Here is an 18,540-nt window from a genome sequence, read left to right on the forward strand (position 1 = left end):
GATTCTATGAGTTTGACTATTTTTGATACCCTATATAAGTGGAATCATACAGCATTTCTCTTTCTGTGACTGGCTTAGTTCACTTAGGATAATGTCTTCAAGTTTTATCCATGTTGTCATATATGGCAGTATTTTCTTCTTTTTAAGGCTGAATAATATTCTACGAATGGGCATTTAGGATGTTTCCACATACTGGCTATTGTGAATGGTGCTGCAGCGAACACTGGCCTGCTAATATCTCTTAGAGATCCTGATTTCAATTTTTTTTGGATACTCAGAAGTGAGACTGCTGGATCATATGTTCTGTTTTTAATTTTTTGAGAGTCTCCATACTGTTTTCCTTAATGGCTGCACCACTTTGCATTACCACCAACAGTGTACAAGGGCTCCAATTCTGTCCTTGCTAATACATGCTGGTTTTTGTTTTTTTGAAAATAGCCATCCCAGAAGGTGTGAGATGATATCTCATTGTGGTTTTGATTTGCATTTCCCTGCTGACTACTGACATTGAGCATTTTTTCATTTATCTGTTGGCCATTTGTATGTCTTCTTTGGAGAAATGTCTATTCAAATCTTTAGCCCATTTTTAATCTGGTTATTCTTTGTTTTCTGTTGTTGTTATTGAGGTGTTCCATATATATTTTGGAAATTAACTCCTTATCTAATATATGGTTTGCAAATAATTTCTCCCATTCCTTAGGTTGGCTTTTCACTTTGTTGATCATTTCCTTTGCTGTGCAGAAGCTTTTTAGTTTGGTTTGATCCCACTTTCTTTTTGTTGCCTGTGTTTTGGTGTCATATCTATGAAATTATTGCTAAGATCAATGTCATGAAGCTTTCCTTCTAAGTGTTCTTCTGTAAGTTTTACAGTTTCAAATCTTACATGTAAGTCTTTAATCCATTTTGAGTTGATTTTTATGTATAGTGTAAGATAAGAGTTAAATTTCATTCTTTTGCATGTGGATATGCAGTTTTCTCAATACCAGTTGTTGAAGAGACTGTACTTCTCCCATTGTATATTCTTGGCACTTTTGTCAAAGATCAGTTGACCTTATATGTGTAGATTGATTTCTGAGCTCTCTATTCTTTTCCTCTGGTCTGTACGTCTGACTTTATGCTAGTACAGGTTGAGCATCCTAAACCCCAAAACCCCAAATCCAAAATGCTCCAAAATCCAAAACTTTTTGAGTACCAACATGATGCTCAAAGGAAATGCTCATTAGAGCATTTCAGGTTTTGTATTTTTGTATTTGGAATGTTAACTGGTAAGTATAATGCAAATATTCCAAAATTAAAAAAAAATCCCAAGCATTCCAGATAAGGAATACTTAACCTGTACCATATTGTTTTAATCACTGTAGCTTTGTATTATATTTTGAAATCAGGAAGTAGCCTGATTTCAGAGAACAAAGCCTCTAGCTTTGTTTTTTCTCAACATTGGTTTGGCCATTTAAGATCTTTTGTGGTTCTATATGAATTTTAGAGTTTTTAAGATTGGGATTTTGATAGGGATTGCTAAATTAAATCTGTAGATCACTTTGGTTAGTTTGCACATTTTAATAATTTAAGTCTTCCAATCCATGAACATGGGATATTTTTCCATGTTCGTGTCTTCTTTAACTTATTGCATCAATGTTTTGTAGTTTTCAGTGTATATATCTTTCACCTCCTCAGTTGAATTTATTCCTAAGTATTTTATTGTTTTTGGTACTATTATAAATGGGATTGTTTTCCTAATTTCCATTTCAGATAGTTTGTTGTTGGTGTACAGAAATGCAACTAATTTTTATATGTTGATTTTGTACCCTAAACTTTACTGAATTCATTGATTAGCTCTAACAGGTTTTTCTTGTGTGGAGTTTTGTGGTTTTCTATATACATAAGATCACATCATCTGCAAACAAGGACAATTTTACTTCTTCTGGTTTGATTTGGATGCCTCCTGTTTCTTTTTCTTGCCTAATTGTTCAGTCTAGGACTTCCAGTCTATGTTGAACAGAAGTAGAAGGAGTGGGCTTCCATGCCTTCTTTCTGATCTTACAGGAAAAATTTTCAGTTTTTCCATGGTTGAGTATAAGTTGTGGTATTTTCATATTGGCTTTTATTATGTTGAGGTAATTTTCTTCTATTCCTCGTTTGTTAAGAGTTGTTTTTTGGTTTTGTTTTGTTTCTTCCTGAGATGGAGTCTTGCTCTGTTGCCCAGGCTGGAGTGCAGTGGCACGATCTCAGCTCACTGCACCCTCCACCTCACAGGCTCAAGCAATTCTCCTGCCTCTTCCTGAGTAACTGGGATTATAGCCACATGCCACCACACCTTGCTAATTTTTTTTTTTTTTTGTATTTTTAGTAGAGACAGGTTTCACCATGTTGGCTAGGCTGGTCTCGAACTCCTGACCTCAAGTGATCCTCCTACCTCAGTCTCCCAAAGTGCCAGGATTACAGGCATGAGCCACCATGCCCAGCTGAGGGTTTATATTATAAAAAAGTGTTGAATTTTGTTGGATGCTTTTTCTGCATCTAGTGAGATGATCATGTGATTTTTATCTTTCTTCTGTTAATGTGTATTACATTAATTGATTTTTATAAGTTGAATCATTTTAGCATCCCAGGGGATAAATCCCACTTGGCCACGGTGTATATATATGATATGCTATATTTATGCTTCTTCTTGAGCCTTACTTCAAATTTAGTGAATCAGAATTCCAGAAGTAGGGCACTGACATCTGTAGCTTTAACAAGTCCCCCAGGTTTGTGGGGATTATGGTTGAGCTTGCTTTCCACAGGTTTCCTTTGACTAAAATGTCAGCTCCATAAAGATAGGAATTTTTACATGTTTTTATATATGTTCATTGCCATATTACCAGTTCCTTTAAGAATGCCTTGCACCTAGTAGGCATTTATATTGATAAATATATTTACTAAATAAATATTTACTAAATAAATAAGTGAAGATACAGAAATGTATCCCTGCCCTTAAGGAGAATAAAGTGAGTACAGCAGACAGATCTATAGACTCACAACGAATGTCTTATCATTGCTAGGTAATTCAAACGCCCAAGATATCAACAACCTGTGACTAAAAAGATCTTATTTACTTTTAATGACCAAATGATGATAGTTCAAATTATTGCTGGCCTAATTGTCAGAAATTAGCCTTATCAAAAGGCATTCCAGCTATTTCTGGAAGCCTCAGTGGAATTTCAATATGTCTACAAACCAGTCACCTGCAGAAACTGGAAGGCAATGGTTTTCAAAGTGTGATTCCAGGACCAGCCACATCAACATCACCAGGGAATTTGTTAGAACTATAAATTCTTAAGCCTCACCCCAGACCCACTGAATTAGAGACTCTGGGGATGGGACCCAGCAAGATGTGTTTGAACAAGCCCTCTAGGAGAATCGGATGCATACTGAGAACCCATGTCACAGGGCATTTACATTCTTTTACTTCTCTTACCCAGCTTTCATTTGTTTGTACTACCAGAGAAGTTGCTTGGTGAAGCCTTACCTATTACCACTGTTCATCACAAAAATGATGATACATGGCAAGGATACTAACTTCAGATATCCCAACAAATCCCAATACTTACGGTGCCAATGTGGCTTGCTCAATGTTGTAATACCCAAGGAGTGAGAATGCTTCTTCTCTAACTCAGCACCATTTTTATTTGAATAATCTGAGTCCCAAATTAGCTCTGCTTGAGCTTAGAATCTTTCAAAATTTCCCTTCTCTCTTTCTTGCCCTCGCTCTTCTAATTGCAGGAGCTCAAACTCTGGATGAGGATTAGACACCATACTATCTTCTCCATTCTACTAAGCTCTCTTTCTAAATAAAACCACAAAATATCCTCTCTTGTTCTAAGATTTGCAAACAAAATTATGGCGCAGAACTAGGGTACACAGAAAGTATCATTAAGCAGAGGAAAAATACCTGACTTTCAAAGAATTTAGTTAATTTTACCTTCAATATCATTTTTTCTAGCTCAAACATGCAAATATGATAAATAGTACATGTTGGGGTGAGGGCAGGGGATGATTTCCTCACAGTAATGTTTCATGTGCCCAATTAATAATGTAACACGCTGGACTTTTCTCCATTCTTGTACTCACTTGCTGCAGGAGAGAGGAGTGACCTACCGGACTGGTAAACTTGGGGAAAATAAACCAGATATGCTCAGCCCAGCTTCTCCCTTTTCTTTCTTAGAAGTGAGCTTCTTACAGGGACCTGGGTTTTCCTTTACTCTTCTGGGTGGATAAATTTGCTTAATTTTAGGGCTCAGTAATATGAAACCCATTTGTTCACAGATACAAGCTATATCTTCCAATCTAGCCTATATCAATAATTAAGCCTATAATTTGGTTACCATACATTTATACTTTTCCCTGTTTCTCAATTGGTAAGAATTCAGGCAGGGAAATGAGTACTCTCTACTGGGACCCTTAAAGTCTCCAGTACTGTAAACAAAACTGTTTAAGGTGGATACATGAAAAAGCACTATTAATATGCTTAACATTATTACTAGAATTTAAGTTTCATAAAGGCAGATTTCTTTGTCTGTCTATTTTGTTCTCATTGCTTTATATCTACACTACCTAGGAGAGGGCCTGGCACACATACTTGTTGAAAAAGAATAAACAATGGGAAAATAGATTTCTACTCTCGGGTCCTAATCAAAAACATTACTGGGCTTTGGCTTACAAACTAAGATTCATTCATTCAACAAATATTTATTTTGATGTCTACTGTGTGGGAAGTGGAACACAAACTATATTGAATAAAATGGTGAACAAGATAAGTACAATTTTGTCTTGTTAGGAAATGCTTAAAGTTTTAAAAACATTAAATAAAAATGTTATAAAAGCATTATTAAACAAAATTTTACACTTTCATATTTGATCACTGTAAAACACATTTTAAAAGTTCCAAAAGATGAATATTACCAGTTCCTTTCCACGGCATCCCTTGAAAAACTCAGGATCAGAAACTGGATCAGTGAGATATGATTGAAGGAGATTCAGCCGAAGACCCGTGGGAGGTTCATTAGTCATTTTTACTCCATTCTGTAGAATTGTTACTGGGAACTAAGACAAAATAAATGGAGAGCATTATACAAGATAGCAAGTGGAGGCTCTAAAAGTGCATATACACGTGGATTAAAAAACAGGCATAATGGAGAACTCCAGAAATATTCAAAAAACCTCTTAAGGTTAAGCATCTGAGGCTTGATTAAGATATGCAGACAGCTGGCCAGGCGTGGTGGTGCACGCCTGAAATCCCAGCACTTTGGGAGGCTGAGGCGGGTGGATCACCTGAGGTCAGAAGTTCAAGACCAGGCTGGCTGACATGGTGAAACCCCATTTCTACTAAAAATACAAAAATTAGCCGAGCATGGTGGTATGCGCCTGTAATCCCAGCTACTGGGGAGGCTGAGGCAGGAGAATCGCTTGAACCCGGGAGGCGAAGTTTGCGGTGAGCCGAAATTGCGCCACTGCACTCCAGCCTGGGAGACAGAGTAAGACTCCGTCTCAAAACAAACAAACAAAACAAATAAGATATACAGATAGCTAAGTAAATGTACTGAACTCTATAAGGAAATAAACATACTTTTGAAGATGGATAGCTTGTCAGCCAAAGTCTAAAGGATGAGTTACAGGTTTCAGAGGTAAAATCTTCACATATTTTTTCCAACATGGGCATCCAGGACACTGCAAGATGGCAATTCTGTAGGCACACCCAAGTTCCTTCTTCGATTGCTGCTTTAATCATTTTTGCTGCAATCGGTCCTTGTCCCTGTCCCAGTGAAATAGCTTGAAACTTATTTCCAGACACAGATTTATCATTTGCAAATTTCAGCAGGCCTATAAGAGGCATAAAAAATGGTCACACTACTTACTCTAAAATTATAAAAAAGTGCCTTATGTATAGGTGTTTTATCATGAAAAATTCTAGTTACGTTTCTCTGTAAATATCAGATTTACTAACTGATTTATAATCATATAAGGAATCAGTATTGAGCAAGATGTTTTATTTATAATTTCTTAAAAGTTTACAGTATATGCACTTACTGGCCATAGGATCTGCTCCTGGAGATAGAACAAAAATTAAGGGAATGGTGCAATTTGAATCCAAGTAACTCTTTGTCAAATCAAATGGTGGAGGCTCTACAAACTTTTTCCCTAGTTTGTCAGTTACATAGTTTGTTATAGCTGGGGTTATCTGTTGAAGAGAAAAGATATGATCTTTAGAGCAACTTTTATTTCACATAACAGATTTGAATATTATTGAAAAACAACAAAGAATACAATTTGAGCCTAATGGTCAAAAAAAGCATATAGCATCATAGACAAAGCACTAATTTCTCTAATAAATAAAAACTACATACATTTATAGGAGAAGACTATCCAAAAGAAAAATGGGCAAAGGAGACAAACTGCTTAGAGAAAATGAAGTACAAATTGATCCTAAACATATGAGGGATGCTCAATGTCACTCATTATAGCAGAGATTGCATATTGTCCCACTTATTTGTCTCTGTTTGGTATTATAACCCCAAGTTTTCCTGGCATTTCTTGCAGGTAATGTGGCCATGTGACTAAGTTTTGGCCAGAGAGATACAAGTAGAAATTACTTATGGATCTTCCAGATAATATTTTAAGGAAGCTATTTGCCTTCAACACTTTCTTCTCTTTTCGACATAGTGTTCACAAGCCAGCTTCCATTTTGCTGATGAGGACCACACTGTAAGCATGAAAGAACCTGAGTTTCTGGGTGATCTCAGGAGCAAGAGCTTCCCTGTCAGCCCTTCATCATTTGCCTCTGAGCTGTTAGGAGAGAGAGAAATTAACTTCTATTTGATTTAAGCCACTGTACTTTAGGTCCCTTTGTTACAGCAGCTTCATTTATACGCTAATACTCATAATAAGAAAAATACAAATTATAACTATACTTAGATACCATTTTTAACCTATTGAATTGTTATATAAATCAGCCAAAGATGGCCTGGGAGGCCATGATATCTTGATATTTGGTCAAATAGCAGTCTACACATGTTGCTGTGAAGGTATTTTTGGATGAGATTAATATTTAAATTAGTAGATATGGAGTAAGGCAGATTGCCCTCCACAATGTGGTGGGCCTCATACAATCAGTTGAAAGCCTTAAGAAAGAAAAAAGCCTGGGGGGAGGAGCCAAGATGGCCAAATAGGAACAGCTCCGGTCTACAGCTCCCAGCGTGAGCCACGCAGAAGAGGGGTGATTTCTGCATTTCCATCTGACATACTTGGTTCATCTCACTAGGCAGTGCCAGACAGTGGGCGCAGGTCAGTGGGTGCAGCGCACCGTGCACAAGCCAAAGCAGGGCAAGGCATTGCCTCACTCGGGAAGCGCAAGGGGTCAGGGAGTTCCCTTTCCTAGTCAAAGAAAGGGGTGACAGATGGCACCTGGAAAATTGGGTCACTCCCACCCAATACTGCGCTTTTCCGATGGGCTTAAAAAACGGCGCACCAGGAGATTATATCCCCCACCTGGCTCGGAGGGTCCTACACCCATGGAGTCTCGCTGATTGCTAGCACAGCAGTCTGAGATCAAACTGCAAGGCGGCAGCGAGGCTGGGGAAGGGGCGCCCGCCATTGCCCAGGCTTGCTTAGGTAAACAAAGCAGCCGGAAAGCTCCAACTGGGTGGAGCCCACCACAGCTCAAGGAGGCCTGCCTGCCTCTGTAGGCTCCACCTCTGGGGGCAGGGCACAGACAAACAAAAAGACAGCAGTAACCTCTGCAGACTTAAATGTCCCTGTCTGACAGCTTTGAAGAGAGCAGTGGTTCCCCCAGCATGCAGCTAGAGATCTGAGAACGGGCAGACTGCCTCCTCAAGTGGGTCCCTGACCCCTGACCCCTGAGCAGCCTAACTGGGAGGCACCCCCAAGTAGGGGCAAACTGACACCTCACACAGCCGGGTATTCCTCTGAGACAAAACTTGCAGAGGAACGATCAGATAGCAGCATTCGCGGTTCACGAAAAACCACTGTTCTGCAGACACCTCTGCTGATACCCAGGCAAACAGGGTCTGGAGTGGACCTCTAGCAAACTCCAACAGACCTGCAGCTGAGGGTCCTGTCTGTTAGAAGGAAAACTAACAAACAGAAAGGACATCCACACCAAAAACCCATCTGTACATCACTATCATCAAAGACCAAAAGTAGATAAAACCACAAAGATGGGGAAAAAACAGAGCAGAAAAACTGGAAACTCTAAAAAGCAGAGCACCTCTCCTCCTCCAAGGGATCGCAGTTCCTCACCAGCAATGGAACAAAGCTGGACGGAGAATGACTTTGACGAGTTGAGAGAAGAAGGCTTCAGATGATCAAACTACGAGCTACAGGAGGAAATTCAAACCAAAGGCAAAGAAGTTAAAAACTTTGAAAACAATTTAGACAAATGTATAACTAGAACAACCAATACAGAGAAGTGCTTAAAGGAGCTGATGGAGCTGAAAGCCAAGGCACAAGAACTATGTGTAGAATGCAGAAGCCTCAGAAGCCGATGTGATCAGCTGGAAGAAAGGGTATCAGCGATGGAAGATGAAATGAATGAAATGAAGCGAGAAGGGAAGTTTAGAGAAAAAAGAATAAAAAGAAATGAACAAAGCCTCCAAGAAATATGGGACTATGGGAAAAGACCAAATCTACGTCTGATTGGTGTACTTGAAACTGACGGGGAGAATGGAATCAAGTTGGAAAACACTCTGGAGGATATTATCCAGGAGAACTTCCCCAATCGAGCAAGGCAGGCCAACATTCAGATTCAGGAAATACAGAGAATGCAACAAAGATACTCCTCGAGAAGAGCAACTCCAAGACACATAATTGTCAGATTCACCAAAGTTGAAATGAAGGAAAAAATGTTAAGGGCAGCCAGAGAGAAAGGTCGGGTTACCCACAAAGGGAAGCCCATCAGACTAACAGCTGAGCTCTCGGCAGAAACTCTACAAGCCAGAAGAGAGTGGGGGCCAATATTCAACATTCTTAAAGAAAAGAATTTTCAACCCAGAATTTCATATCCAGCCAAACTAAGATTCAGAAGTGAAGGAGAAATAAAACACTTTACAGACAAACAAATGCTGAGCGATTTTGTCACCACCAGGCCTGCCCTAAAAGAGCTCCTGAAGGAAGCACTAAACATGGAAAGGAACAACTGGTACCAGCCGCTGCAAAATCATGCCAAAATGTAAAGACCATCGAGACTAGGAAGAAACTGCATCAACTAATGAGCAAAATAACCAGCTAACATCATAACGACAGGTTCAAATTCACACATAACAGTATTAACTTTAAATGTAAATGGACTAAATGCTCCAATTAAAAGACACAGACTGGCAAATTGGATAAAGAGTCAAGATCCATCAGTGTGTTGTATTCAGGAAACCCATCTCACGTGCAGAGACACACATAAGCTCAAAATAAAAGGATGGAGGAAGATCTGCCAAGCAAATGGAAAACAAAAAAAGGCAGGGGTTCCAATCCTAGTCTCTGATAAAACAGACTTTAAACCAACAAAGATCAAAAGAGACAAAGAAGGCCATTACATAATGGTAAAGGGATCAATTCAACAAGAAGAGCTAACTATCCTAAATATATATGCACCCAATACAGGAGCACCCAGATTCATAAAGCAAGTCCTGAGTGACCTACAAAGAGACTTAGACTCCCACACAATAATAATGGGAGACTTTAACACCCCACTGTCAACATTAGACAGATCAACGAGACAGAAAGTCAACAAGGATACCCAGGAGTTGAACTCAGCTCTGCACCAACGGACCTAACAGACATCTACAGAACTCTCCACCCCAAATCAACAGAATATACATTTTTTTCAGCACCACACCACACCTATTCCAAAACTGACCACATAGTTGGAAGCAAAGCTCTCCTCAGCAAATGTAAAAGAACAGAAATTATAACAAACTATCTCTCAGACCACAGTGCAATCAAACTAGAACTCAGGATTCAGAAACTCACTCAAAACCGCTCAACTACATGGAAACTGAACAACCTGCTCCTGAATGACTACTGGGTACATAGCGAACTGAAGGCAGAAATAAAGATGTTCTTTGAAACCAACGAGAACAAAGACACAACATACCAGAATCTCTGGGACACATTCAAAGCAGTGTGTACAGGGAAATTTATAGCACTAAATGCCCACAAGAGAAAGCAGGAAAGATCCAAAATTGACACCCTAACATCACAATTAAAAGAACTAGAAAAGCAAGAGCAAACACATTCAAAAGCTAGCAGAAGGCAAGAAATAACTAAAATCAGAGCAGAACTGAAGGAAATAGAGACACAAAAAACCCTTCAAAAAATTAATGAATCCAGGAGTTGGTTTTTTGAAAGGATCAACAAAATTGATAGACCGCTAGCAAGACTAATGAAGAAAAAAAGAAGAATCAAATAGATGCAAAAAAAATGATAAAGGGGATATCACCACCGATCCCACAGAAATACAAACTACCATCAGAGAATACTACAAACACCTCTACACAAATAAACTAGAAAATCCAGAAGAAATGGATAAATTCCTCGACACATACACCCTCCCAAGACTAAACCAGGAAGAAGTTGAATCTCTGAATAGACCAACAACAGGAGCTGAAATTGTGGCAATAATCAATAGCTTACCAACCAAAAAGAGTCCAGGACCAGATGGATTCACAGCCGAATTCTACCAGAGGTACAAGGAGGAACTGGTACTATTCCTTCTGAAACTATTCCAATCAATAGAAAAAGAGGGAATCTTCCCTAACTCATTTTATGAGGCCAACATCATCCTGATACTAAAGCCTGGCAGAGACACAACAAAAAAAGAGAATTTAGACCAATATCCTTGAAGAACATTGATGCAAAAATCCTCAATAAAATACTGGCAAACTGAATCCAGCAGCACATCAAAAACCTTATCCGCCATGATCAAGTGGGCTTCATCCCTGGGATGCAAGGCTGGTTCAATATACACAAATCAATAAATGTAATCCAGCAAATAAACAGAACCAAAGACAAAAACCACATGATTATCTCAATAGATGCAGAAAAGGCCTTTGACAAAATTCAACAACGCTTCATGCTAAAAACTCTCAATAAATTAGGTATTGATGGGACGTATCTCAAAATAATAACAGCTATCCATGACAAACCCACGGCCAATGTCATACTGAATGGGCAAAAACTGGAAGCATTCCCTTTGAAAACTGGCACAAGACAGGGATGCCCTCTCTCACCACTCCTATTCAACATAGTGTTGGAAGTTCTGGCCAGGGCAATTAGGCAGGAGAAGGAAATAAAGGGTATTCAATTAGGAAAACAGGAAGTCAAATTGTCCCTGTTTGCAGATGACATGATTATATATCTAGAAAACCCCACTGTCTCAGCACAAAATCTCCTTAAGCTGATAAGCAACTTCAGCAAAGTCTCAGGATACAAAATCAATGTACAAAAATCACAAGCATTCTTATACACCAATAACAGACAAACAGAGAGCCAAATCATGAGTGAACTCCCATTCACAATTGCTTCAAAGAGAATAAAATACCTAGGAATCCACCTTACAAGGGACGTGAAGGACCTCTTCAAGGAGAACTACAAACCACTGCTCAATGAAATTAAAGAGGATACAAACAAATGGAGGAACATTCCATGCTCATGGGTAGGAAGAATCAATATCGTGAAAATGGCCATACTGCCCAAGGTAATTTATAGATTCAATGCCATCCCCATCAAGCTACCAATGACTTTCTTCACAGAATTGGGAAAAACTACTTTAAAGTTCATATGGAACCCAAAAAGAGCCTGCATTGCCAAGTCAATCCTAAGCCAAAAGAACAAAGCTGGAGGCATCACACTACCTGACTTCAAACTATACTACAAGGCTACAGTAACCAAAACAGCATGGTACTGGTACCAAAACAGAGATACAGATCAATGGAACAGAACAGAGCCCTCAGAAATAACGCCACATATCTACAACTATCTGATCTTTGACAAACCTGAGAAAAACAAGCAATGGGGAAAGGATTCCCTATTTAATAAATGGTGCTGGGAAAACTGGCTAGCCATATGTAGAAAGCTGAAACTGGATCCCTTCCTTACACCTTATACAAAAATCAATTCAAGATGGATTAAAGACTTAAACGTTAGACCTAAAACCATAAAAACCCTAGAAGAAAACCTAGGCATTACCATTCAGGACATAGGCACAGGCAAGGATTTCATGTCTAAAACACCAAAAGCAATGGCAACAAAAGCCAAAATTGACAAATGGGATCTAATTAAACTAAAGAGCTTCTGCACAGCAAAAGAAACTACCATCAGAGTGAACAGGCAACCCACAAAATGGGAGAAAATTTTCGCAACCTACTTATCTGACAAAAGGTTAATATCCAGAATCTACAATGAACTCAAACAAATTTACAAGAAGAAAACAAACAACCCCATCCAAAAGTGGGTGAAGGACATGAACAGACACTTCTCAAAAGAAGACATTTATGCAGCCAAAAAACACATGAAAAAATGCTCACCATCACTGGCCATCAGAGAAATGCAAATCAAAACCACTATGAGATATCATCTCATACCAGTTAGAATGGCAATCATTAAAAAGTCAGGAAACAACAGGTGCTGGAGAGGATGTGGAGAAATCGGAACACTTTTACACTGTTGGTGGGACTGTAAACTAGTTCAACCATTGTGGAAGTCAGTATGGTGATTCCTCAGGGATCTAGAACTAGAAATACCATTTGACCCAGCCATCCCATTACTGGGTATATACCCAAAGGACTATAAATCATGCTGCTATAAAGACACATGCACACGTATGTTTATCGCGGCACTATTCACAATAGCAAAGACTTGGAACCAAGCCAAATGTCCAACAATGATAGACTGGATTAAGAAAATGTGGCACATATACACCATGGAATACTATGCAGCCATAAAAAAGGATGAGTTCATGTCCTTTGTAGGGACATGGATGAAGCTGGAAACCATCATTCTCAGCAAACTATCGCAAGGACAAAAAACCAAACACCGCATATTCTCACTCAGGTGGGAATTGAACAATGAGAACATATGGACACAGGAAGGGGAACATCACACTCTGGGGACTGTTGTGGGGTGGGGGGAGGGGGGAGGGATAGCATTGGGAGATATACCTAATGCCAGATGATGAGTTAGTGGGTGCAGTGCACCAGCATGTCACATGTATACATATGTAACTAACCTGCACATTGTGCACATGTACCCTAAAACTTAGAGTATAATAATTTAAAAAAAAAAAAAAAGAAAAAAATGCCTGATTTCCCCTGAGAAAGAGGACCTTTTGCCAGCAAACTGCCTTTGGACTTGAGCTGCAACATCAACTCCTCCTTGAGTTTCCAGCCTGCCAGCTTACCATGCAGATTCACCAGCTTCCACAATCACACCAGCCAATTCCTTTCAGAAAATCAATCAATCAATCAATCAATTCCCCTCCCCTGTTGTTTTATTTCTCTGGAGAACAGAGGGAAACAAGTAGAAGGCCTGAATAATATAGGCTTTAATTCCATTTAGTTTAACTCAATTCAATTCAACTTAATTCATAGACATTTGTTGAGCTTCTACCATCTGTCAGACATTGCTCTAAATCCTGGCGATACAGAGGAAAATAACACATGAATCTTGACCTCAAGAAGCTCACAGTCTAGTGGGAGACCCTAAAAAGTAAGCAGACAATTATTGTACATTCTAATGGGGTAAGTGCTATGGTATATAAGCACAGGCTTCCAAACATGGCAGACAAAGCAAAAACCCTACATGTGGTATTGAAACAATATCTCCACTGCCCATCAGGGGAGCCATTCTGTAAAGTGCAAATAGGCAGGTGTTCCCAGATACATAGCTATTAAGTCTTCGTCATGAACAAGGGAGGCTACTGGTGATAAAATAATGAATAAACCATTATTTAGGGGTTCCAGGGACTTAAAGTGACTCTCTAGTGAGAGTCACTGTGTATGTCTATACACAGACACACATGCACACACAACTATCAGGCAAGAATGAGATGAATATTAACCAAGTACAAAGGTCTTTGGGAATCAGGGTAAGGAGTAAAACATTTATGTAGGCCTCTGTTTAAATCTACCCAGAGACAGAGCATTAGATAATGTTCCTTGTGAGACTTTACTAAAACGGTAAAATTTTTTTCTTTTAAAAAAAGAAGGAAGAAACAAAGGGACTATTGCAATCACTTTCAACACCTTCATATTTTTCATGGTGTAGGTGAAGTGACTTACTGGTAAAGATTCTTTCCTCAAACAAACCTTAGTTAGACAGGCTCCTCTGAACCCCTTTTTCTATGAGGCCTTGTCTTCAAGAGCCCAGTTGTAGCAAGAATCCTGCTAGCCAGTTTAGTGAGAGTCCCCCACCCTCTACATCCGATCGCCCTCCATATCTGATCAAATTCCTCATACCCTGCCATCACCCAGGTGGTATCTCATCACCCTGGCCTGCTTTCAGCAAGAATTTTGTTAGGTCAGGGTAGCAAGAATTCCCCCTACCCTTGGTGTCTCTTCTTAGTAATTTCCCCCCACCCTGCTCCTTGACTATAAATCCCCAACTGTCTCTGCTGTATTTCGAACTAAGCCTGAGCTCTCTTTCCTACTGTGATAGTCTTGAACAAAGTCTTCCTTACTGCTTTAACATTTGTCATGAATAATTTTTTAACATTACTCAAAGTTTAAACTAGATGTATGAACATGGTTTCTTGTTTTCTTTCTATTACAAAATTATCCCTTTGTAATACTATGATCACCTTTCTTAAATTTGTGAAAGTTGGTATCAGCCTACTTATCTTACCTTTAGAAAGATTTCTGTGCATGTTTGAACTAATAAAATTGTGACATGTACAAAATTTTCTGCCATCTTCTACTTTTAGCTATGATGTGGTTATAGGGATTGGATTTACCCTACCACCACTAACAATTTAAAAAACAGGCATAATTAATGAAACCACCATTTTTGCACAGGGGGCAATAGGTGGTATAGGACTGTGATCACTGAGAAAAAGAAAACAAACTGAACGCTATTCTCTCAGCTTTCTTCTTGGAGGTATGCTAGACTGTGGAACAGGGAGAGTGATTAAGGCAGAGCAATGCAGTGTCACTGAGTTGCAAAAACAAGAAAAAGACTACAAAGGGGCCAAGGCTGCTGAAAGTTGCAGAGTTCTAATTAGGATAGAACTGTCCAGGCAGAGTTCAGAAATCTGCTCACAGTACCTCTGAATCCTTGCTGAACACTATGGTGTGTATGCATGAGACCAAGAAAAGAGCATCTGAGGTGCTGTAACCAGGAGATCTGGGGAGCTACCACTGTTCATGAAGGCTGGGACTCATTCAGGTTCCCAAAAGCCATAGAGAGTCCTTAGTGATCGCTTGGAGCATTCAGTAAAGGCCCCAGACGGGTGGCACTTTGGTAGAGCTAAATAATGCATTGAATAAAGGCTATTCTAGACTATCCTAACAAATCTTAAACAATATTTGAAAGGAACAATTCAAACTTCAGTAATTTAACTACATAACCACAGAAGTTGATAAACGTTCTGTAGAGGGCCAGATAAGAAATATTTTAGGCTTTGTGGGACATATACAGTTTCTGTTGCATGTTCTTTTTTATTTTATTATTATTTTTTATGAGACAGAGTCTCGCTCTGCCACCCAGGCTGGAGTGCAGAGGTTCGATCTTGGCTCACTGCAACCTCTGCCTCCCAGGTTGAAGTGATTCTCTTGCCTCAGCTTCCCGAGCTCGAACTCCTGACCTAGCGATCCACCCACCTCAGCCTCCCAAAGTACTGGGATTATAGGCATGAGCCACCGTGCCCGGATACATGAGCCACCGTGCCCAGATACATGAGCCACCGTGCCCGGATACATGTTCTTTTTAAGGCAACTTTTTTTTTTTTTTTTTTAGATGGAGTCTCGCTCTGTCACCCAGGCTGTAGCGCAGAGGTGCGATCTCTGCTCATTGCAACCTCCGCCTCTCCAGTTCAAACGATTCTCCTTCCTCAGCCTCCTGAATAGCTGGGACTACAGGCATGCACCACCATGCCTGGCTAATTTTTGTATTTTTAGTAGTGACAGGGTTTCACCATCTTGGCCAGGCTGGTCTTGAACTCCTGACCTCAAGTGATCTGTCCTCGGCCTCCCAAAGGCCGGGATTACAGGCATGAGCCACTGTGCCCAGTCAAAACTACTCTTTAAAAATATAAAAAACATTCTTAGTTCATGGGATGGACCAAAGACATCGTGGGGCTGGATTTGGCCCACAGGTGTTTGTTGACCCCTGAACTAGCAGGACAGAACTCAACAATCTTTATAGGAAAATGAAATCTAACTCATCAACAATGTGATATTCACAATGTCCAGTATCCAATCAGACATTATTAGACATGCCAAAAAGCAGGAAATTATCATGTATAACTAAAAGTAAAATCAGTCAATAGAAACAGATCCAGAAATGATGGAATTAGTAGTCACTAATTTTAAAACAGTTATTATAACTGTGTTCAACTATTTAAAAGAAAATATTAGCAGATTAAACAGAGAAATAGGATACACAAAAAGAACCAAACAAATTTTTTAGAGATGAAATACACAATTACTAAAATTAAAATGGGAAAGGGATTTGTAGCAGATCAGACAATACAAAAGAAGAAATCAACAAATGTAAAGATAGCAACAGAAACTACCCAAACTGATGCAAGGAGATACCACGGCTTAAAAAATAATTAACAAAGTATCAATTACATTATATTACATTAGCATCACATTAGGCAATCTAATGTATGTGCAACTGAAATCCTGGGTGGGGTGAAATAATATTTGAAGAAATAATAACCAAAAATATTCCTAAATTGAGGAAAACAGTAAACCCACAGATCTAAATCCAAGGAGCTCAATGAACTGTAAGCTGGATAATCAATCTGAGAGTTAAAGAATCAAATAACAAGAACTTTAAGCCTAGCACTTCATAAATGGCAAATTATCTGGGTTCCAAATAGAACACATTGGTCTTTTACCTTATCAGGTCTTAAACACCGAAGAATTATTATTTTCTGTAGTTCATTTAGGTTCTTATCCATTGGTGCTGGAAATTTAGCATTATGTGGCTCTTTACTGTCATAGATTTCTCGCCATTCATATATATGTTCACAAAAATGTTGCCTAATAGAAAAAAGCTTAAGAATTATTCTTTTTATCGGGAAAAACTTAAAAGAGATTGTTGAACAAGGAGTAGAAACCAGACAGCTATAGGACCATTTAAAAATCACTAAATTGAAGAACAAGTTTACATATTGCCATTCAATGATAAATCATCAAATTTAAACAATTACCTGAGTCCTCTGAAGGCAGGAAATTCACTTGCACGACAGATTTCCTCCCAGCTTTTGTCCTGTAGCCAAGTTGGATCAGGATTTTTCTCAGCACTTTTAAGACTTACTCCTCCAGTTAAAAGAAACATCAGTTCCTGGTATTCAATCTCTTTCCTTGCCCTGTATTCCCAAAATAAGGACTGTTATAAAATTGTTGATTTTAAAATTGAATGATGTCAACTTCCGCTTTTGTAACGTGGATAGAACAACTTAGACTGTACTTACCCACCTGCTGTAAACAACTAGAAAACTGGACAAAATTAATGAAACAACTGTTTTTTTGAAATTGTGCAATAGCCAGTGCAGGACTGTGGCCTCCGAGAGAAGAGAGGTGAATAAGGTGACCCCCGTTCCTCAGCAGGCTGCCTGGCACTTTCTAGACTACAGAGCAGGGAGGTGTGATCAGAATCAGAGCTCTGCAGTATTGCTGAATTGAAGAAATCAGCATTAAGTTCTCCTCAACAGTATTGCTGAGTTGAGGACATCAGCATTAGGGAAAGCTTAGGTGACTGGAGTTTGTGAGCAGAGGAGGAAGATGAATGGAAAAGGTGAATGTCTTAAAAATCTACAGAGGTGCTCTCTTGGTTCTACTGATAAATACAGCCAGGCATTGCTCATAGAATTCTTAGTCACGCATTCTAAGAAGTGTGTTGTTAGGCGATTTCATCACTGTGTGAACATCATAACGTGTACTTACACAAATCTAGATGGTGTATATGGTATAGCCTGTTGCTCCTAGGCTATAAATCTGTACAGCATATTACTGTACTGAATACAGTAAGCAGCTGTAACATAATGGCATGTATTTGTGTATCTAAACGTAGAAAAGAACAGTAAAAATATGGTATTATAATCTTATGGCACCGCTGTTGCATATGCAGTTTGTTGCTGACTGAAACATTGTTATGTGGCACATGACTGTACTAAGGCATGCATCAGTAAGGTAAAATTCCAGGAAGCCAGCAAAAGAACATCTAAGGGGCTGTAAACTGAAAGCTCCCAGAGATCACACAAGACTAGGAAATATAAGTTATTGCCAACCAGAGTTGAGTCTTTGTTCAGCACCAGAGGAATTCAGGTCT

General features: G+C 39.2%; 1 protein-coding gene across 1 annotated transcript in view; it reads right to left on the bottom strand.

Annotated features, from left to right (window-relative positions):
* Positions 1 to 18,540, bottom strand: part of DNAH12 (dynein axonemal heavy chain 12) — a 262,745-nt gene that overhangs the window by 24,030 nt on the left and 220,175 nt on the right. Inside the window, exons 62-66 of the mRNA XM_055110974.2 lie at positions 17,420 to 17,578; positions 17,105 to 17,249; positions 6,067 to 6,217; positions 5,606 to 5,859; positions 4,942 to 5,082 (exon numbers count right to left, since the gene is read on the bottom strand). Coding sequence (XP_054966949.1) covers positions 4,942 to 5,082; positions 5,606 to 5,859; positions 6,067 to 6,217; positions 17,105 to 17,249; positions 17,420 to 17,578 — 850 coding nt within the window. The remainder of the gene's footprint in view (positions 1 to 4,941; positions 5,083 to 5,605; positions 5,860 to 6,066; positions 6,218 to 17,104; positions 17,250 to 17,419; positions 17,579 to 18,540) is intronic.

Source organism: Pan paniscus, chromosome 2 (assembly GCF_029289425.2).
Source record: "Pan paniscus chromosome 2, NHGRI_mPanPan1-v2.0_pri, whole genome shotgun sequence".
Classification (NCBI taxonomy): Eukaryota; Metazoa; Chordata; class Mammalia; order Primates; family Hominidae; genus Pan; species Pan paniscus.